Source organism: Staurois parvus, unplaced genomic scaffold (assembly GCF_062004578.1).
Source record: "Staurois parvus isolate SC_StPar_1 unplaced genomic scaffold, SC_StPar_1.0 ptg001441l, whole genome shotgun sequence".
Classification (NCBI taxonomy): Eukaryota; Metazoa; Chordata; class Amphibia; order Anura; family Ranidae; genus Staurois; species Staurois parvus.
In genome coordinates this window covers 299,999-322,660 of record NW_028319237.1, presented here as the reverse complement: position 1 = coordinate 322,660, position 22,662 = coordinate 299,999, and the positions used below count along the sequence as shown (strand labels likewise).

Genomic DNA, 22,662 nt, shown 5'->3' with positions numbered 1-22,662 from the left:
GTCTTCTCTGCTGATAGAATAGAGCCATGGGGGAAAGTTGCACATGCTCAGTTTGGTGTGTATAGCTAGAAATGTTTTATTCTTGAGAGAGTGCATATGATCAGCACAGGGCCAATCAGTGCTGTCCAGACAGAGGGTCATGGATTATGCAGCATCAAAGGATAATCGGGGGAAAAAATGAAAACTCTTTCTGCAAGCTTTAACCAGTGCTCTGCTGGACACTGATAGAAGTCACAAGACTGCTATATACTGCTGATGAGAAAAGGTATTTAGCAGTTTATATTTACTAAAATAATTGCATTTCCATGTTGTGTATACTGTGGGAGACCAGATATAGTGAATGCAGGGTCCGGGGAGACCAGATATAGTGAATGCAGGGTCCGGGGAGAGCGGATATAGTGAATGCAGGGTCCGGGGAGATCAGATATAGTGAATGCAGGGTCTGGGGAGATCAGATATAGTGAATGCAGGGTCCGGGGAGACCAGATATAGTGAATGCAGGGTCTGGGGAGATCAGATATAGTGAATGCGGGGTCCGGGGAGACCAGATATAGTGAATGCAGGGTCCGGGGAGATCAGATATAGTGAATGCAGGGTCCGGGGAGAGCGGATATAGTAAATGCAGGGTCCAGGGAGACCGGATATAGGGAATGCAGGGTCTGGGGAGACCAGATATAGTGAATGCAGGGTCCTGGGAGACCAGATCTAGTGAATGCAGGGTCCGGGGAAACCAGATATAGTGAATGCAGGGTCCTGGGAGAGCAGATATAGTGAATGCAGGGTCCGGGGAGAGCGGATATAGTGAATGCAGGGTCTGGGGAGAGCGGATATAGTGAATGCAAGGTTCTGGGAGACCAGATATAGTAAATGCAGGGTCCGGGGAGAGCGGATATAGTGAATGCAGGGTCTGGGGAGACCAGATATAGTGAATGCAGGGTCCGGGGAGACCAGATATAGTGAATGCAGGGTCTTGGGAGACCAGATATAGTGAATGCAGGGTCCGGGGTTTAGTAACACTTTAACTCATGCACAAGCCCATAAACTTCCATCTGTCTGGGGGTGGCAATATTTGTACCCGGTTTAGAAAGCATTTTATTTTTTCGCTGTTATTTATCCTTCTTAATAACTGGAACTATTGACATTGAATGCTTTATACTGTTTGTTTTAATAATTATCACGCTGTGTTCTTTGGATGTATGTATACACCTATCCGTGTGGATAGACTATGTATTGTACCCTGAGATCTTTTCCTAACAAATATACATTTTATGGCCCATCGGTATATGGTGCTGGCAGTCCACTGCATGTCTTTTAGCTGGTTTTAGCAACTCAAGATAGAGACAGATTTCATGTTATTTAATTGGCTGAGGTGAGATATTATGTCATAATTTTGGAAATATACAGTGAGCTAAAGGTCGTTATACATTTTAGTCTGGTATGTTCCTTAAGGAGGAGCTACAGTCTACTAAAGAAAAATGAAATAAAAACATACACGTGCTCCTTAAAAAACGCTTTTTAAACTTGGATAATGTCATTATTGTACATGAAGTGCTTACTTGCCAAATCTCTGGTTAAATGCTGGTGGTGGCCATCTTAGGTGAGGGCATCTGAAGCCAGCACCAGTAAGTTCCGGGTTGTTATGCAGTTGGTTTACCCAGCTTGCACCCCATGAGTAACAGTGCCCGACGCACAGTGTTGTCATCAGGTTGCTATAGCAATTTTCGACGGTGGCAGAAATTCCCACTCTGTCCTTATAGCAGGGGCGTCCCTAGGGTTGGTGTCACCGGTGCGGTAACAGTTGGTGAAACCCCCTCTGACGATCCCAACAGAATGGATCGGATCTGCAGATTGAGCATAATGGATGGGAGTCCGATCCATTATGCTCAATCCGCAGATCCGATCCATCCTGTGGGGATCATCGGCTTTCTTTACAACTTACCTTTTCTTGGAGCGGGTCCGGTGTCACCCCGTATAGGTTGCATGCTGATGATCCCCGCAGGAGGTGAAACCAGACCCGCTCCAAGAAAAGGTAAGTTGTAAAGAATGCCGACGATCCCCGCAGGATGGATCGGATCTGCGGATTGGGGAGCACACTGGATTGGACTCCCAACCATTATGCTCACTCCGCAGATCCGATCCATCCTGCGGGGATCGTCGGCTTGCTTTACAACTTACCTTTTTGTGGAGCGGGTCCGGTTTCACCTCCTGCGGGGATCGTCGGCATGCAACCTATAGAGGGTGACACCGGACCCGCTCCAAGAAAAGGTAAGTTGTAAAGAAAGCCGACGATCCACGCAGGATGGATAGGATCTGCAGATTGAGCATAATGAATGGGAGTCCGATCCAGTATGCTCCCCAATCCGCAGATCCAATCCATCCTGCGGGGATCGTCGGCATTCTTTACAAATTACCTTTTCTTGGAGCGGGTCCGGTTTCACCTCCTGCGGGGATCGTCGGCATGCAACCTATACGGGGTGACACCGGACCCGCTCCAAGAAAAGGTAATTTGTAAAGAATGCCGACGATCCCTGCAGGATGGATCAGATCTGCGGATTGAGCATAATGGATGGGAGTCTGATCCAGTATGCTCCCCAATCCGCAGATCTGATCCATCCTGCAGGGATCGTCGGCATTCTTTACAACTTACCTTTTCTTGGAGCGGGTCCGGTTTCACCTCCTGCAGGGATCGTCGGCATGCAACCTATACGGGGTGACACCGGACCTGCTCCAAGAAAAGGTAAGTTGTAAAGAAAGCCGACGATCCGGTGTCACCACGTGCAGTTGGTGTCACCCGGTGCGGACCGCACCCCCCGCACCTGCCTCAGGACGCCACTGCCTTATAGCAACCTGTTCACAATAAAGGACCCGGAAGGAGCAAAGCCAAGTGCGGTAAAAAAGATAAAACCCCTCAATACAGCGAGGCTACCTGAAGACTCCTGGGATAGATGATGCCGATATCTCAGGAGTCCTAGGAAATCACCCGATGATGTATCCGCCTAGGTGGCTGGGACAGGAAGTGCCAGAAAACTACATTTAAAAAAGGTATTTATAAATTTTTAAAAAAATGGACAATATCTACTTTGCACTGCACTGCGGATGGGCATTATTATAAGAGGTTCAAAAAATGGGTGAAGCTCCGCTTTAAAGAAAATATGTTTTAAGCCCAATCAAGTCAATGGAATACTCCATGGAAAAAAAAAATACAAAAGCAGCGGTTACCTTCAGGGAAAACTGCCCATCAAAACAATGAGTGGATCCAACAGTACAGGTAGTTTTTTTTTTGGGTTTTTCTTAAAGCCAAACTTTGTAAGTGTTTTCAACAGAGTGAGAAAGGGTTAAAACCTTGGTCATGGGTTTGTTGGGAAGGCAGTTTTTAAAAAAAAAAAAATGTGATAACTGTTACATGGACACTTTTGAAGCATAGACACTTTATGAGACTTGTAATTTGACTTATGAAAGTATATATTAGCGCTGTATAGATGGAAAAAATGTCATTGTTATGCCTACATCTATGTAAAAAAAAAATATTTTTTAATGTTTTATCTATCTGTAGCCTCATTTGCTCCTTATCATGGCATAGCAACGAAGCAGGTCTGAACCAGAAAAAAATATGGCTTATATGCACTAATATTTCATGATTTCCGCAGCTCTTGCTTAAAGGATATGCAAACTCCATCACTAAAATCTCGCATACATTTTTAACATATTAATGTCTTTTCAAACGTAATTTTCAATATTTGTAAACCTGCAGCTTTTATTAAACTAATAACTGGTGACCCTGCCATGAAGGTGCTTGTTCAGACACTTTCTACTATAGGGTAACAACAATCTGTCCTAATCAGGGGCGGACTGACCATTTGAAAACTCGGGCACTGCCCGAGGGCCCGGGTTCAGTAGTGGGCCCCATGAGATGCCCCTGGTGCCTTTTTAATAGGCTTTTTTGAGTTTGGGCAAGAACACAGGGGCCCCATGATCCCCTATTGCCCGGGGCTCCATGACTTGTCAGTCCGCCCCTGTGGGAGGGTAAGGACATAGACAGTAATAAAAACATGGCAGAGGTTACAACTCTTTCCCACTTTAAAACTTAAAAAAAACAAAACCCAAAACTATGGTTGGAAATGCACTTTACCACACAATGGAGAAAGCATTCAATATGGTGAATTAAAGGGGGAAACACATATTTGCATGCACTTATCTTACCTTGTGATACTAACTTTGTTTCTGCCTGTATTTGCTTCTCTTAATCTGTTCCTAAAGACTCCAAACAGAACGGTGACGCTGCCAATGCTGCACTGGCTAACGAGGATTGCCCAACAATAGACCAGGCTCTCTCCCCCGAAGAAAAGTCCCCCGTTACCCCAGGTGCAAGAGAGAGATACAATCGTGACCGAGCTTGTTTCCTGTTGTCCACCGGAGACTTTGCACATTCTCCAGACGGCAACATCCGCAAAGGTATTTGCCTCTGATGCATACTGCTCCACCTCCATCGCTCACTTTCATTTATACAGCTATCCGCACCAATGCAAGGCTTGAAACAAATATGAATTCCCCCCCCCTTTGAATCTCCTTTGCAAAGTAAATATCTCTGGCCTGCTTTCTACAACTTCGATCTTGCTGGTTCAAATCTCATTTGCCTTCTTTCGGCCACATCCATAGTCCGCCAGTGGGATATGTCAAGGCGAGCTACAGGCCGTTTTATTCTAAATAGCCAAACATTTCCCTGCGGTTTTGCTTCCTGTAGTTTGCTCTAATACAAATAGTACATTTAATTTCTGTAATCTGTTGGATTGTGTATATGCCATGGTGGTCAGGAAACTTGGAGGAGATCTGTGACAAACAGAAGCAGCTCAGCAACGGAAAAAAAAAAAAAAAAAAAAAAAAGCAACATGCAATATCTCATTTTTTACAGTAAGGAAGACATACAATTGAGATCGGGCATGTTTAAAGCATCCAGCAGGCTATTTTTCAATTTGCTGCTCAAAAAAAAAGGAAAAAAACTTTTTTATAGCTCACACTTGCCAGCAGATCCTAATTTCAGGCTCTTTTGGCCGTGCAGGAGGGACTTGACAGAAAAATGGGAAAAGTTAAGGCTTTTGTTGAGCAGGTAGTGCTTCTGGGTAGGAACTGGGAACCTCAGGGGCGGGGTTTCATTTTCTCTGGGATTGTTGGCATGTAAGATTTTGTATCATGAATGATCATAGCCTTGAGGTGCAAAATGACCCCGATGTTTGTTAGTCACTACCGCATTTTCACCGAAAGTTGGCTTGGCTTGCTCAAAGTCCGTCTTCAGGTGAAATATGATGGTTGGGATGAAAGCAACAAGTGTTCAGAGATCGATAGCAAATGATTACAATATAGTTATAACTCAATTGCGTGAATTCCATAGCTGTACCCAAAGCTGGGACAACATGTTCATACAACGTATTGTCTATTGTTTCAATGTTTATATGTGAAAAAAAGCAGAAATGCCAAACAAGCCGTTCATATGTTCATGTTCTGTGTTATGTCCTTCGACCTTTGTGTTTTTTTTTTTTTTTTTGCTCTTTTTGTTTTTCAGCTCATGTGACAGATCATAATGGCCCGATATCTGACTGAGGTTTTACTGCTGTATATGTTTATTATTGTTATTATTTGCATTCCCAGTAGATTTTGCTACATGTATCAAAATCTTTCTATATGCACTACAGCTACGTGAGGCAGCATACTCATATTTTTGTCATGCTGTTACCAGCATGGTAGGTTGAGCTTTTATGCAAGAGACCAGTATGGACATGACTGTATGGCTCTGTAGGATGTGTGTGCGCACGTGCGTGTGTGTGTGTGTGTATGTATGCGCGTCTACACATCACAATGCATATTCTCCATTAAGCCTTTCCCCTGGCCAAGCCATAAACCATACCCACTAAGCCTCTTCTGATAAAAATAAATGACTCTACAGCAGTGGTTCTCAACCTTCCTAATGCCGTGACCCTTTAATACGGTTCCTCATGTTGTGGTGACCCCCAAACATAACATTATTTACCCAGTAATTATAATTCATGAGTGTCGTTTTACCTCCAATACTGCTGCTTTCAACACAGTAGCTGCTTTCAACACAGTAGCTGCTTTCAACACAGTAGCTGCTTTCAACACAGTAGCTGCTTTTAACAGAGTAGCTGCTTTCAACACAGCAGCTGCTTTCTACACAGTAGCTGCTCTTTACACATCGGAAATATGTGTTTTCTGATGGTCTTAGGGGACCCCTGTGAAAGGGTCGTTCGACCCCCAAAGGGGTCACGACCCACAGGTTGAGAACCACTGCTCTACGGCCAAACATAGCTCCCATTGGGGAAGTGTTTTATTGGCTTTTTATTAAGCAAAGGTCTGAGAGCAGTATTGTGCGGTAGCCAAAAGCAACCAATTACAAGTCAGCTTTCTTTAGACTAACCAACATTGCTAAAAGGTGATTTGCTTTTGTGGTTTACTGCATTTCTAATTGTGCTATGTTACTAAATTAAGCATGCCGAGTGTGTATAGTAGATTTATGATGATGTGCAACACAACAGGGAGAATTCTCCAAAATTTTGGTAGACATTGATTTATTATTGTCCAAACCCACCAGTTATCGCTTTAAAAAACCACACACACATACACACACAAAAAGCAGCTAGTGATGAAAGACATTGACCTCTATTGGACCATTACCTTCCCCAAGGAAGGAGATATGGAAAGTGAAAGGGTCTATATGTCACTTACCTACCCTGTTGTGGAAGCAGGTAAGTTACCAACCCCTCTCCACTGAACTGGTAAGTCCCCATAGCACAGTGTTAACATATGTAAGTAAAAAAACAACATAAATGGGTTTTCAAATAACATAATTCAACATTATTTGTAGAAATAGGTAGAGATAGCCCAGCTACCGCATACCTCGCCCAGCTGGTAAAAGCAGCCTCAGCTCAATCCATCCAAGCCATGCCCCCAACATGTTACAGTAGAAAAGACAAAAATCCCCATGCGCTCAAGAGTGGTGTACTGATGATGGATGAATATCAGGTACTTAGCACATCCAGTGCCGGCACAGGCTTTGCCACCCTCTAAGGGTCAGGGAAACCCAGGAGAAACACTGTAAAACAATTGAAAAACTAGCCTACTGCAATACCTGGTAAGTAACTTTTTTAATTCAAAAGTAGATGTATACTCACAAACAACTGTAGTAACAAAAGCATACCAAAGTTCAAAGCTACCTGCTCCCTTTTTCCCTTGTTCCGTTACACCCACCCCCGTTGATTAAGCCCCGGGGGACGAAACATGTTGGGGGCTTGGCTTTGGTGAATCAAGCTGAGGCTGCTTTTACCTGCTAACTACTCGGGTTGAGCAAGGTGTGCCGCCGATGTGCCATGGTCTACCTCTTCGTATTTCTACAGCAAGTTTGGGTCTGGACAAACCTTTCCCCAGCCTGCGCCCTCACCAGTCAACGCCATCCAACTCATCAGACCTTGTTAGCCTGAGCAGGAGCCATTAAGCATTTATCGTGGGTTAACATTATTTTGGATGTGGGCTTCTTCACATAGTGGATTAACCAATTTTGTTAGTATTTAGGACCACCTTTTCATATTCCCCCACTGCTTAAGGTAGTATGCTGAGAAAATGTTCACTTACTCCTGTCCATTGAGAGCGGTCACATGTCTCTCCAGCAACAGTTGTGTTTTTGTACAAACATTCTGACTAGGCCTGGAATGCAAAAAAGGTGTACATAGCATCAATTTTTTCCCCTTTGATAGGAAGCCTTGTAGTTACGATGGTCCTGCACACTTATGGCCCTACAGCCACAGGCAAGACAGGCTGGTGTTGTATGGGGGCGGGGGGTAATTTATTTACCAAAAAAACGAAAAAATACAAATTATGTCAGCCAACCAAGTATTTTGCCTATTTCATCCCAAACGTCAGACCAATACATTTGTCCCAATGTGTGAACCATTATGTATTTAAGCTCTGCTTGTTTGTGTGCTTGAACATCTTCCTTTACACCTGCACATGGTGCATGTTTTTTATATGTAGCTGTATGCAAATGGGAAGTATGTTTGTTTACTTGATAAGGAGCTGTTCTACAGAAGCCCTTTTCCTCCAGATTTCCCAGTTTACTATGCAAGTCCCCAAAGACCAAGAGATGACCCATACGTTGCTGTATAGCAATGATCAACGTATGACCACCCACAGCAACCAATCAGAAGTTATCTTTCACAACACTTTTGAGGAAATCTAGACTCCTAAAGGTTTTCTAGATAAAATTTGTAAAAGCAATCAGCTTACAAAACACCTATAGTGAGATTAAACTAATAGTAGTACTGCAAAGTAGACACCTTGAGCTGTCTGAGACCAGCTTTGGATATCTTCAGATGTGTCCCAGTAGCTACGAACCCCAAGGTGCTCTGATCTGCAGATTTTGACATCCGCTTTTGAAGTAGACGTTGACCACCTTCCTCTTCTCTCTCGTCTCGATTGGCGCTAACCAATTCTGAGCCCTGGGATGCAGCAAAGAACAGATTTACATTATAGAACATCCTGGGTTTCTGGTCACTTGGGAGGCTCATGGCTATTAAGGCATGCTCAGTTGCCTCTCAGAGGCCAACTTTGCAGGGGTATTAGCAATCTAATACATTTAATCTCACAAACAGGTATACTTTAATGCAAGGCAAATTAACAACATTTGTCAATATTAAAAACTTGCCTACAGTTGTAATTTTTAATTATATACATATGATGCAGTTGCTTACTACATATACATTTTCTGTTTCTTGTATGATAATCGAACTTAGTTCCTTATTTGTTTTTTTTTTTTATCATTGTCTCAGTCTATGGATTAAGATTTGTCAACAGGATTTTATCAAATGTGGCAAAGTAAGCATATAAACCATGTAGGTTATGTAAAAAAAATTGCCATCAGTCAAGTTTTACAATATTAGCTCAAACACAGGTAGTTGTTATAAATGAATGACAGTTTCCCTTCAGGCTGATAAAAGATAAAACCTGATTGGTTGCTATTAGTTGCAGCACTCTGTGCATCATCATTGCTCACTGCTCTGCCTTAATTAGTAAGCTCATTTGAGCCAGGCCAACTGGGCAATTATATGGATGGGACTCTTACTTAATCTGACAACTGGGAGGTTTTTAGTGTAAGCTCAGTTGAGCCACGTCAACTGGGCAGTTATATGGATGGGAATCTTACTTGTTCTGAAACTGGAAGGTATTTAGTGTAAGCTCAGTTGAACCATGCCAGCTGGGCAGGTATATGGATGGGACTCTTATTTAATCGATTATTGGAAGGTTTTTAGTGTAGGCTCAGTTGAGCCATGCCAACTGGGCAGTTATATGGATGGGACTCTTGCATAGTCTGAGACTGGATGGTTTTTAGTGTAAGTTCAGTTGAGCCATGCCAGCTCGCCAGTTATATGGATGGGACTGATATTTAAGCAGATATTGGAAGGTTTTTATTGTAAGCTCTGTTTAGTCAGGCCAACTGGGCAGTTGTATGGAGGGGATTCTTATTTAGTTGGATATTGGAAGGTTTTTAGCGTAAGCTCAGTTGAGTCAGGCCAACTGGGCAGTTATATGAATGGGACTCTTACTTAATCTGAGACTGGAAGGTTTCTAGCGTTAGCTCAGTTGAACCATGTCAACTGGGCAGTTATATGGACGGGACTCTTATTTTATCAGATATTGGAAGATTTTTAATGTAAGCTCAATTGAGCCATGCCAACTGGACAGTTATATGGATGGGACTCTTACTTAGTCTGAGACTGGAAAGTTTTTAGTGTAAGCTCAACTGAGCCATGCCAACTGGGCAGTTATATGGATGGGACTCCTATTAAATCTGATATTGGAAGGTTTTTAGTGTAAGCTCAATTGAGCCATGCCAACTGGGTGGTTGTATGGATGGGACTCTTACATAGTCTGAGAATGGAAGGTTTTTAGTGTAAGCTAAACTGAGCCATGCTAACTGGGCAGTTGTCTGGATGGGACTCTTACTTAGTCTGAGAATGGAAGGTTTTTAGTGTAAGCTAAACTGAGCCATGCTAACTGGGCAGTTGTATGGATGGGACTCTTACATAGTCTGAGAATGGAAGGTTTTTAGTGTAAACTAAACTGAGCCATGCCAACTGGGCAGTTGTCTGGATGGGACTCTTACTTAGTCTGAGACTTAAAGGTTTTTAGTGTAAGCTCAGTTGAGCCATGCCAACTGGGCAGTTGTATGGATGAGACTCTTACTTAGTCTGAAACTGGAAGGCATTTAGTGTCAGCTCAGTTGAGCCATGCCAACTGGACAGTTATACATGGAACTTTTACTTATTCTGATACTGCAAGGTTTTTTTGTGTACACCTGATCCTCAGTAGAAATTTTTCATGACCAATTGGAGATTTAATTGATTGTCATAAATGCTATCCCTTTCACTGCATGTCCTCTAACTAAAAATTCTTACCAGACCCACACTAATCCAGATGACCATTTATTACCATATACAAAGTACTTCAAATAAGTTTTTTAATGCCTTAACGTTCATTCAAAACTGGTATTTCAAGTATTGGTGTGATGGGCTAATTCATCTTCTGACTTCTTACCTCTCTTAGTTTCTGCAGTGTCTTCATATTTCCTGGATCTTCTCCCAAATAACTCTTCTCTGTTGAATCTCTGTTGTACTGTAATATAAAAGAAATTTCCAATAAAAAGATACTCCAACATTATGGCCATGGAAGATGTGCAGACCTGGGAAACCAAGCACATAAATCTCACCTTAAGAGTCTTGGAGATTTGTAATAAATCATTTGGGGGTTTAATCTCCACCAGCTACCCAATATGGAAATATCAGTTTTGTGTGAAATATCTCTTTAACAGCAAAACTCAGTGCCTGTACCATTTTATCCTGGAACATACTTTTTAAGGGGTAAGGTTGCTAGTTTCCTTTTTGGTTAAAGGATGAACTGAATTTGTCCCCTGATGTTTTAGATTTAAAGAGATACCATCATATTTAATCCCTTGGTAGCTTCTAACATCTGTTGGGGACTCTGGCTTTGAGATCTCTCTACCTATATCCTGCAGTGCTTATAGTGGTCTTTGGTTTTCTTGTATGCTTTCAAATTTCTCTGATAGTATAGAAACTGTAGCAGTAAGACACCATGTCCCATGCCATCAGAGGCAGCAGATCTTCCAAATGTAGATAACTTTTTTACAATTCAACAATTTCCTGAGCCAAACCACCAAATGGGGATGCCATGTACTCTCACTGTCAAAAGAAATAGCTGACACAGTAGATATTCTTGAATAAAATAATGTTTATCCATGATCTCAAACATAGAAAACCAAAACCACTGATATGTTTCAACAATACCAAGTCCTATAATTACCATTTGGTCCACAATAAACATTGTATTCAGGAAAAGGTACATCTACTACAACAATCATAACATTTGTTACATGTATAGCCTAATTTCCAAAGCTTGAGACCCAAGAGATACAAGAATCAATGGGCGATTTAGTCTACAAGTATATATTAAATATCAGTTTTGAGAGAATAGACCATTTAAGTCCAAAACATAGTTAATTCCTACTTCCTAACTTACAGATTCACAAAAAAAGTCAGGACTCCCTTGACCTATCAGGGTTTTGCCTGCATTTACCTACAACCGAGACCCTTCTACCTTGAAGCCACCCACTACACCTCTACCTTGATCCCTCTAACTGAGGCCACCCACTACCTACTGGACTCTGCATATGAATATATGGGTCAAAAAAACTAACAGGGTAACACTACTGCTCAACAAATAACTGACCTAGAGGTGACTTGGGGAAATCCTCTATGCAAAAAACTGAAATGGAAAGGTAATTTTTTTAATAAAATGATATTAAATGACACAATAGCTTTGTAGTAGTTGTGGTAGTTATTTAATCTTTAATGGAGGTTCATTTATTCCTTCATATCTAATTTTATTAAAAGGATGTGATCCTGTGTATCCTATAGGATTTTTAACAGATAGAATGTAGCAGTCTTTCAGAGGCTGACACACATGCTGGGAGGAGGGGGACAGGGCATCTTTTATGAAGTCATCTACATTAAAGCATTTCTTTTTTTTTTGTTTGTTTATGTTCATTCTCATCCATGTTTCATTGTCATTGCCTGCGCCCTTCGCTCTTCAGCTGTCAACGCCTGCACTCCATCACCTCAGCACGACGACTGGTACAAACAAGACGTTGACCTCCTGCATGACCTCAATGCCAATGCAGCCACATGGATCAAGCAGTAGGATGCATGATGCCTTAGGGGTGAGTAGCATGAAGGGGAATTCCCTTTTCTCACCCTCCTGAATGACAAACCTGGCTCACTTCTGTTCCTGCAATGCACCAGATAACCTTTCCCATACTGCCTAGATCCATATTGACAGTGATTTTTTGGCTGGGGATACCTAAATGGTCAGTGCATCGAAGGGCTAGGGTATTTTGGTTATGGGTGCCCTTGGGTTCACTGAATTAGCAACCTTCCTCTTATCATTGCCTCAGCACCCCACTCTTCTTGCTGCAGAATGAGTCTTATTCCCCCCCCCCCAGTGCATTCTGCACAACATACAAATAAACCAAGAAGAGCAAGACCCCCTTGTAAAGGCCATGGCAAGTGGACGGAGCTGAAAACATGAGTGTAGAGATCTACCTCCATTGGAGATCCATTGGAGATATAGTGCTGAGGAGTCACTTAGCAGGCCATCTTCTACCCAAAACTGAAATATCTGTTCTAGATGTACTGACCCTTAAAGGTGCTCGCAAAGACAAAGTTCCTTCTTTTTTCACAGAGAGGCTGTTCAGTGTTTTGCAACCATCAACCCATAAACTTTTACAGGACCTGGGAGAATTCAAAGCCCTTATGTGAAATCAGCCATGGTAAGGACTGGCTGTTACGTAAAGTGCCCATAATTGCATAGAAATAGAAAGAAAGAGTTCAAAATCTGTCATAGCACCTCCCAAAGTCAGTATTAGCATGTTTTTTTTTTCCAGATAAGGCATGGGGATCCAAACAGCCTTGACCTGAGGGCTTTACATTGCTGAACAAGGCCTCTCTGTGGAAAGAGTGTAACTTGTTGGAGAGCCTCTTTAAACATGCATACATACTGGTAAAAATAGACTATATTATTGAAAGTGTCTGAAATCAGAGTTATCTGTTTTTCTGCAGCAACATATCAGGTTCTCCCTTTAATTTTACAACCCACCCTGAGCATCTGAATGGGGGAAATCTGACAGCGTTTGCTATGAGCAACACAGTTCCTCATTTAGACACTTTATTACGAAGCCCTGAGTGGCACCACCCAAGTATGGATCCAAACTCCATTTTCCTCATACTTCATTTACTAAATTCTGGTTATCCAATGATCTGATGCTCAAAGGCAACATGTGAATAGTGCATGCTGAGCTGCTTAGGAACTGCGGTATCTAGCAAGCCTTTGGATGCAATATAACAAGCTCAGATCATTCCTCAATAACCCTCAATGTTGGCAAGTTGTAGATGGAAACAGATGCAGTGCGGCACCATCTGTCTTCCTAATTCAAGTTACCATTGTACAATAGCCAAGGCACCATGTGATAATATCCAAACAACGCTCATTTGATATTATCGACTTGCTGTAACTGGCATATACTGGAGATCAAGAATTACCATGTATCAGTTTTAGCTATGGATCATTTCAAATCCATGTTGTTGTTACGTTAACAATAAAGAAATGTATGTTGCCCAAGGAAAGTGTAAAGGATAGGTAAAGATAGAACCATACATCAACTTACCATATGGGCAGTCTACCCAGCTACGTAGCTGGAAATAATGCAACAGATCTGAGCGGTGTATAAGACAGCCAGGTCTGTAGGAGTCAATAATGGGTCATTAAGAAGCACCTCTGAAGCCCCTTGTTGTTTAATGCAAAAATTCTCTGTAACCAATTAACAGTTATTCAATTTTCTGCATAGACAGGCAACAGATTTTCACCCTACATGTTTTGCTTTCAAATGTTGGTTTTGTGGAAAAATTTAATCTGCCGCCAGGTTGCAAAGATAGACAGATTCCTCACCGACCCTCTTTCTCGATGAGGAACCTGCCCCACTAGAGCTATGCTACATTTTTACAGTTTTTCAGCTTCTTTATTATGATTGATAAAAGGTCAGTCCACCCAAAACTGTTATTTCTAGTAGATTTTGAATCAGCTGCAGGCTTCTTCGTCTCAGGGTCTTTAGTGGAGGAAACTTTTCATTTGAGATTGGAGGTCCACCAACCTGATGCAGCCATTATGAAGTATTCTTACTCTTACTAATAGATTTTCTTTCATACTACTTACTACAAAAACACTGAAGAACGGAGCCAAAACTGTCCTTTTTGTATTGGATAGATTGAGGAAGGATTACAACTGGCGTCAAATGTGTGCTCATTTGGGAACATTTGGGACAATGCAAAGTGTAGAGGGAAATATTCAAATGTCTATTTGACAGGTGTCAAGTAGAACAGGAAGTTAGTGATATTCCTTCAATAGTGACACAGCCAACAGTAAAATTCACATTTTTTACTATTTATTTATTTCAAGTACTTATATAGCACTGTCAATTTATGCAGTGCTTTACATACATATATATATTTCACATTCACATCAGTCCCTAACCCTCAAGGGGTGTACAATCTAAGGTCCCTAACTAACATTCATACACATACTAGTGATAATTTAGACATGAGCCAATTAACCTACCAGCATGCCTTTGGAGTGCGGGAGGAAACCCACACAGGCACAGGGAGAACATGCAAGCTCCAGGCAGGTGGTGCCATCGCTGGGATTTGAACCAATGACCCTAGTACTGCCCAGTGGAAGTGCTAACCATTTAGCCACTGTGCTGCCCACTAGAGCAAAAACAGCTTTTAACCTTTCATAAGATTTTATTGCTGGCTTTAGAATTTCCCCTTACTTCCTGTTCAAGTGACAGATGTCAAACCATACAGGAGAAGAAAAAAGCTCCTCTATGGAAAATGTATAATGAGAGTTTGATGTGAACCTGTGCTTTGCCCATGCAGGGCAACAGGTTCACTCAAAAAACCTGTCTTAGAAAAGTTCATTAATTTGCTTTATGCTTGTTCCAGGTCTTAGAGTTCAAAGTATTGAAGCCAGACAACTAGCTTTTTAGGAAGGAGGCCATAAGAGGCAGCCATCTCACATCACTTATGAAAGTATATATTATTCCAATCAGCTATCAGAAGCGGTGGTGGATTGACAATTCATGGGGCCCCCGGGCAATAGTGTATCATGGGGCCCATGTGTCCTTGCCCAAACTCAAAAAAGCTTATGAAAAAGGTACCAGGGGCATCTCATGGGGCCCCCTACTGACCCTGGGCCCTCGGGCAGTGCCCGAGTTTCCAAATGGTCAGTCCGCTCCTGATCAGAAGTAAAGAGAGGAAGAGCTGCGCAAGCTCCAAGCTAAAGGCTCTTTGTCTGCTTTTAGACACCACCGGGTGCCTGAGCAACCAATCGCCAAGCACGTAATAGTTAGGGGCGTGAGTAACATGCTTAATATACATGGAAGTACCAAGTATAAGTCCCCCCGCCTCCATGCCAAACATAGCGACAGAGGTGCAAAGGGTAAGAGAGTGCAGCTGGGGAGGCTGCAAAACAGCTTCACTTTAAGACTTTAGTTCTTTTTTGGTCAAAGATTAATTAAAGAAGCTGAAGTTAGAAACTGATTGGCTACCATGTATAACGGCACCAGATTTCACACTACCTAGCTTTAGTAATTCAACCCCTATGTGTTGGCAAAAAGTAAAGCCAAGAACTCTGAGATGTTTAGCCATCTTCACAGCAGAATAAAACTTCCACAATTTCTAAACAACTTGTCTGTCCCAACCTAGCCTATCTGATCTGGGGGTGCAGTAAATAAAGTCAGGGGGCAGAATGTCAACATTGTGTGTGAGTCACTGACAGTCTGTCACAGTGTCATATCCTGGGAAACACTAGTACGGATTTACCTATCAACAGAATAGGATGAATAAACAAAACCTGTGCCCCCTTATATCCAGGTCCCCATCAGAGTGCCCTCCTTACATCAGATATCCCAATCAGAGTGCCCCCTTAAATCAAGATCCCCATTAAAGTACCCCCTTACATCAGGTGGCTCCATCAGAGGGCCCCCTTACACCAGGGTCCCCATTAGAGTACGCTCTTTCATCAAGTGTCCCCATTAGAGTACCCCCTTAGATCAGATGTCTCCATCAGAGTTCCCTCTTACATTAGGGTCCCTGTCAGAGTGCCCTTTACATCAGGGTCCCTGTCAGAGTGCCCACTTACATCAAGTGTCCCCATCAGAGTGCCTCTTTACATCAGGGTCCCCATCAGAGACCCCTTACGTATGATCAGTTATCCCCATCAGAGTGCTCCCTTAAATACGGTGTCCCTATCAGAGTGCCCCCCTTACATGGACTGTCCCCATCAGAGTGCCTTCGTACATCAACTGTCTGCATAAGACTGGCTCATGCACTCTAAGGGACCTGGGGGGCACAATTAAAATCTGGGGGCAGAGCCCACCCCAGCACCCCCCTAGATCAGGCCCTGGTCCTAACAGTAAGATCCTGCTGCATAACTAGTCATATGCCCTAATGCTGAAAAGTTAAGCACTGGGCTTAAGAATCCATAGGGCAGCCATTCCCAAACAAGGTTCCGTGGAATCATAGGGTACCTCCAGAGAATGTTAGGGATTCCTTGTTTTGTGGTTGATTGGTCTCCTATTTGCTGGGGCCTGCATAATTCCAGGGCCAATGCCACTTGGCAAAGCCAGCATCATGGCACCAGTGATCTTTTTAGTAGACCTGTGCATGCTGGAAATTTTCGTTTCGTTTTGGATGCATTCATTCATTGAAGAATTTTGTTTCATTATATTCATTATGTTGTCCCGATTCGTTTTCGGAATTTGTTTTGTATCTTCAGCATTCATTTCATATATTCGTTGGTCCGGGTGGATTTGAAAACATTTTGCAGTTTCTCTGAAAGATTGCTATATATTGTATACAGTATATTATCGAATCAGACGGATTTGAATCGGAAGGATTCAATATTTTTGGATGCTAGTCAAACCCACCATGAGAAATGGCATGAGTTGATTGGACGTTCAACTGGTGCCGTGTGCATCCAAATGAAATGAATGAATGAATTTGTTCCATTGAACAAATTTAAATATTGAATTCATTTCCCCATGGGCCTGAACTACTATCATCAGAATGAAATGAATGCAATTTTTTGATTCATTGATATTCAATACTATGTCCATGTTTGTTGGATGTATAGGAATCTCAGAAAATCTAATTTTCGTCTGAAAAACAAATCGAAAAGCACCTGTCTACTTTTTAGCTGTCTGTATGGGTGGTACTCCAACCACCACTGAAAGGGGTCATTCTTCCCACTGACCAAGGCCATTTTTCTCTCTGATCCCTCATGGACTGGTTTGAGCAGGGGTTCCCCAAGATCTGATTTTATGGGTTCCGGTGAGGTTAAAAGGATGAGAAAGGCTGCCTATAGCTGAAATGTCAGTTGTGAATGGACATGAGCAGGGGCGGACTGACCATTTGGAAACTCGGGCACTGCCCGAGGGCCCGGGGTCAGTAGGGGGCCCCATGAGATGCCCCTGGTACATTTTTCATAGGCTTTATTGAGTTTGGGCAAGGACACAGGGGCCCCATGATCCCCTAATTCCCGGGGGCCCCATGACTTGTCAGTCCACCCCTGGACATGAGTCCAAATTTGTTCTTTCTCACATCCTGTAGTTGTGCCATGTTTAAACACCCAAGTGATTCTCCAACATACTGCAGCCCTTGTGGGTCATGTTGCTCCTTCTGTGGTCGGTTGTGGCTTTCCTGAATCCCATGATGAGGACTATTTTTTTTTTATGGCTGATAAATTGTCTTGTCTGCACATATTTGCAATAATGTGCTCCTTCCCCTGAGGAAAAGTTTGGAATGCATCTGGAAAATCCCACAATGCTACCACAATAATAAAGAATATGTTGATAATTTGATATTCTGTCATGTCTGGAATAATTGGAGTCAACACTTCTTGGTGATGTGATATGTCATAGTGTCAGCCTGTTACTTTATTATGGTTTAAGGACTTTGTATAAGTAAAATGTATTTGACTTTTATCTATATTTTGCTGTTTTGTATAGTGCCTAAAAAGTCCCAATTTTCTTAGAGGCAGTTGGTTTGTCTAGCATACTGTATATGGAGATCTTACATTGAATATACGGGCCCCTTTTTGGATGATGATGAAAAGGTGTAGACAATGTAAGTGCAGAGCAAATGCCATTCTTGCCTTTTCATTGAGACAGTTCTCTCAATGGAATTCAAATTCTTCCTGAATAAGAGGCTATTTGCTGACTTAAATTTGTTGAGATCTGGATCTAAGGTGCGTTTCATTTTGATTTGTTTTTCAAACAAAAATTTCATTTTCAGAGATTCAGTAGTGTCCAGATCTCTGAATGGGCACAGAAAAAATGGCAACAAATAAAAAAAAATATTACAAAAATAACACATTATTATTATTATACAGGACTTATATAGCGCCGAGAGTTTACTCAGCGCTTTACATTATGGAGGGAGACAGTACAGTAAGAATACAGTTCAATACAAGAGGGATTAAAGGGCCCTGCTCCTTGGAGCTTACAATCTAGGAGGGAGGGGATAGTGGTACAAGAGGTAGTTAGCTGTGGGGGATGGAGTGGTAGGAAGGGTAGAGGATTCCAGTATTTAGCTGGGGTCGGGGTAGGCTTCCCTGAAGAGGTGGGTTTTCAGAGTGTGCCTAAAGGTGAGCAGAGTAGGTGATAGCCTGATAGATTGGGGTAGGGAGTTCCAGAGGATGGGTGAAGCCCTTGAGAAATCCTAGAGACGAGAATGAGAGGAGGAGACAAGGGAGCTAGAGAGTAGGAGGTCCTGCGAGGAACGGAGAGTACGGTTTGGGTGGTATTTAGAGACAAGGTCGGTGATGTAATTTGGGGCAGTGTTATGAACGGCTTTATACGTCAGTGTTAGTGTTTTGAATTTTATCTGTTGGGCAATTGGAAGCCAGTGAAGGGATTGGCAGAGAGGGGTGGCAGATACAGAGCGGTTAGTAAGGTGAATGAGTCTGTCAGCAGCATTCATGATCAACTGGAGTGGGGATAGCCTGCGTTGAGGTCGGCCAATGAGGAGGGAGTTACAGTAGTCGAGGCGTGATATAATAAGGGAGTGAATGAGTTGCTTAGTGGTTTCCGGGGTTAGGAACGGTCGTATCTTGGAGATGTTGCGGAGGTGGAGTCTACCTGAGTTTGTCAGCAATTGGACCTGGGGCTGAAAGGACAGAAGGACATATACTGTACATTCAGTCCATTCAGATGACGTCACATGATGCGATAGTAGTTCGGGCGCATGGGGAAATTAATAAAATTTTTGAATTCGTTCGATAATTTGGATTTGGATAACGAATGGATCTGAATTTCTTTCCATTCATTAATTCAGATAAACATGGCACCAGGCCATTTTATCCTATTAGCTCATAGCTTTCCCCTTGGTGGGTTGGACTAGCGTCTGAAAATATCAAATCCTTCTGATTCAATAATACATCGATTATATAGCAATCTTACGGAAAAACTGCAAAATTTTTTTAATCCACCCAGACCAACGAATTTACGAAACAAATGTAACGAATTTCGAAAACGAATTGGTTCAACATAACGACTATGACGAAACAAAATTCTTCAATTAACAAATGATTCCAAAAGTGTGCACATGTCTAGTTGTCTGCTGATCACATAAACATGTATACATGTGTTATTTATATGATCATGAAGGCCCAGGGGCGGACTGACCATTTGGAAACTTGGGCACTGCCCGAGGGCCCGGGGTCAGTAGGGGGCCCCATGAGATTCCCCTGGTACCTTTTTCATACGCTTTTTTGAGTTTGGGCAAGGACACAGGGGCCCCATGATTCCCTATTGCCCGGGGGCTCCATGAGTTGTCAGTCCGCCCCTGTGTAGGCCTATGTGGGTAGACATATCCAAAGTCTTTTCACTGTCCAGTGATCATTAAAAAAATTTTTTTTTTTTTTGCAAAAGAGATGACTTCATTATGGCTGCTATGGGTTACTGTATTCCATTTCTTTGCTTAGCTATTATATAAGTCATGAACAAGCTGATTCATTAAACTAGTGAAAAAGCAATGCTAATGTACAGTAACCCATAACAACCGAATGCATTTCAGCTTGCCAAAGTCAGGTCAATGCAAGGTGATTGGTTGCTATGGGTTGCTGTACTTTGCCCTCTGCCTTATTGAACAGGCTGCGAAGGTGACCAAGTACATAGTAAAATCAGTTTTCCAATATAAACATTTAAAAAAAATTTAAAATTTCTGTATTTGTTCTACCTTTTTTGAAAATGATGATATTTAGTTCATTTTCCGTTCTTTATTTGTGTGTTTTGTGTGTGTGTTGTTTATTTTGTTTCTTCTTAGCTCTGATTAATCCCTGAAGCTGACTTATCAGTGCCAGCATTTCGAGGCAAGTCAGGTCCACCTACTGTAGCTAACATCACATGCTTTAAGTAGTCCATATTGGATATAGTGTGTTGACCACTTGTAATTAATGAAGAATGGTAGTGGGTCAGGTTGGTGGATATGTCATTACTGTGAGAAGTATGCATTCTTTCTGTGCTGTATTTTCTGGGGATCGAAGCCTGACCAGAGGACAGTACAGTAGGGAAGAAGGATCACTGTTTTAGCAGACATCTAGTGGGTATACAAACTGCCCCGTAAAGCAAAATGCAAACGTCTTATCTCAGGTGACATTGGAATATGAAAATAAAGTACTGTACAAGCAGTCAGTGTCATGCTCAGATTTTGTTTGGTTTTAGTTTAAAAGGTCAATCCGCTCAAAGCTGATATCTCAGGTTTGCAAGTGATGCATGTGGGCTGAATCAGATACTTGCACCTTTCAAGCCTTCCCATTTGGTTTCCCAACTTCAACTGCCGCATTTCTTATGAAAAGGTCCTATGCCTGGTACACACGCTAAGTTTTTTTTTCGTTCAACCCAGTGGGCTGTAATAAAAATGTTAGTATAGTGATCTCCTCGCTGAGCTATTGTGGTCTGACAACGGACCCCCCACCTCCGCCAGAACACAACGGTTAGGGCTCGCAAGCCATTGGACTCAACTGAAGATCTGAAGATCTGTGGTGTGCTGCCATATATCTCCATTGTAACATTTATGATCCAGTTTCCAGCTGGTGGTTGCTACAGCACCGGGTATCCTAGAGCTTTTTCCAAGAACGTGTACGGTGGGAATATGGATGGTTACCAGTTACAACAAAGGCACAGTTTGTATAATTATATAATATGTTGCCCATAGTAATGGCAAAGCAGTTACAGCAAAATGGAGATATTTGCCAGCACAATGCAGAACTTCAAGTAGAGTACAAACTTTTTTTATTGAAGCTCAATCACATGACAAAGAAGAGAGTGCAATGTTCCAGAGTCACGCAGGACCCCTTCGTCAGGCATGTAATCACATCGTCACACTCTCTTGTTTGTGATGTGATCATGCTTAAAAAAAAACCCAAACATTTGGACTCAACTGAAGATCTGAAGATCTGTGGTGTGCTGCCATATATCTCCAGTGATGCACGTGGGCTGAATCAGATACTTGCACCTTTCAAGCCTTCCCATTTGGTTTCCCAACTTCAATTGCCTCATTTCTTATGAAAAGGTCCTATGCCTGGTACACACGCTAAGTTTTTTTTTCGTTCAACCCAGTGGGCTGTAATAAAAATGTTAGTATAGTGATCTCCTCGCTGAGCTATTGCGGTCTGACAAGGGACCCCCCACCTCTGCCAGAACACAATGGTTAGGGCTCGCAAGCCATTGGCTGAAAGCGCTAATCGGATGCTCATCGGCTGCTGGTTTTACAGCATGCTCATTCGACAAGCCTGTCGTGAGATTGACTTCTGTTGGACAAGGACAGGTACACATGGGCCACATTTTGGCCGGTTTCTACTGTTGCGGCTGATTTTGGCCAATATTTGGCCTGTGTTTATGGGGCTTTATGCTCCCTGTTGTTATTAATCATTATATATTATGTTGCCCATAGTAATGGCAAAGCAGTTACAGCAAAATGGAGATATTTGCCAGCACACTGCGGAACTTCAAGTATTATTTATTTATTTCAGGTACTTATATAGCGCTGTCAATTTACGCAGCACTTTACATATATATTGTATATTCACTTCAGTCCCTAACCAGGGACGGACTGACCATTCAATCACTCAGGCACTGCCCAAGGGCCTGGAGTCAGTAGGGGGCCCCATGAAATGCCCCTGGTACCTTTTTATAGGCTTTTTTGGGTGTGGGCAAGGACACAGGGGCCCCATGATCCCCTATTGCCCGAGGGCCCCATGAGTTGTCAGTCCACCCCTGTCCCTAACCCTCAAGGGGTGTACAATCTAAGGTCCCTAACTCACACTCATACATACACATACTAGGGACAATTTAGACAGGATCCAATTCACCTACCAGCATGTCTTTGGAGTGTAGGAGGAAACCCACGCAGGCACAGGGAGAACATGCAAACTCCAGGCAGGTGGTGCTGTGGTTGGGATTTGAACCAATGA

The 22,662-nt window shown here is 42.5% G+C and overlaps 1 protein-coding gene across 1 annotated transcript in view; it reads left to right on the top strand.

The window, feature by feature from the left end:
• LOC149435961 (voltage-gated potassium channel KCNC1-like) overlaps window positions 1-22,662 on the top strand; it is a 122,726-nt gene that overhangs the window by 81,793 nt on the left and 18,271 nt on the right. Inside the window, exons 3-4 of the mRNA XM_089662218.1 lie at window positions 4,258-4,452; window positions 5,558-5,596. Of these exons, the coding sequence (XP_089518344.1) occupies window positions 4,258-4,452; window positions 5,558-5,595 (233 nt within the window). The 3' untranslated portion in view covers window position 5,596. The remainder of the gene's footprint in view (window positions 1-4,257; window positions 4,453-5,557; window positions 5,597-22,662) is intronic.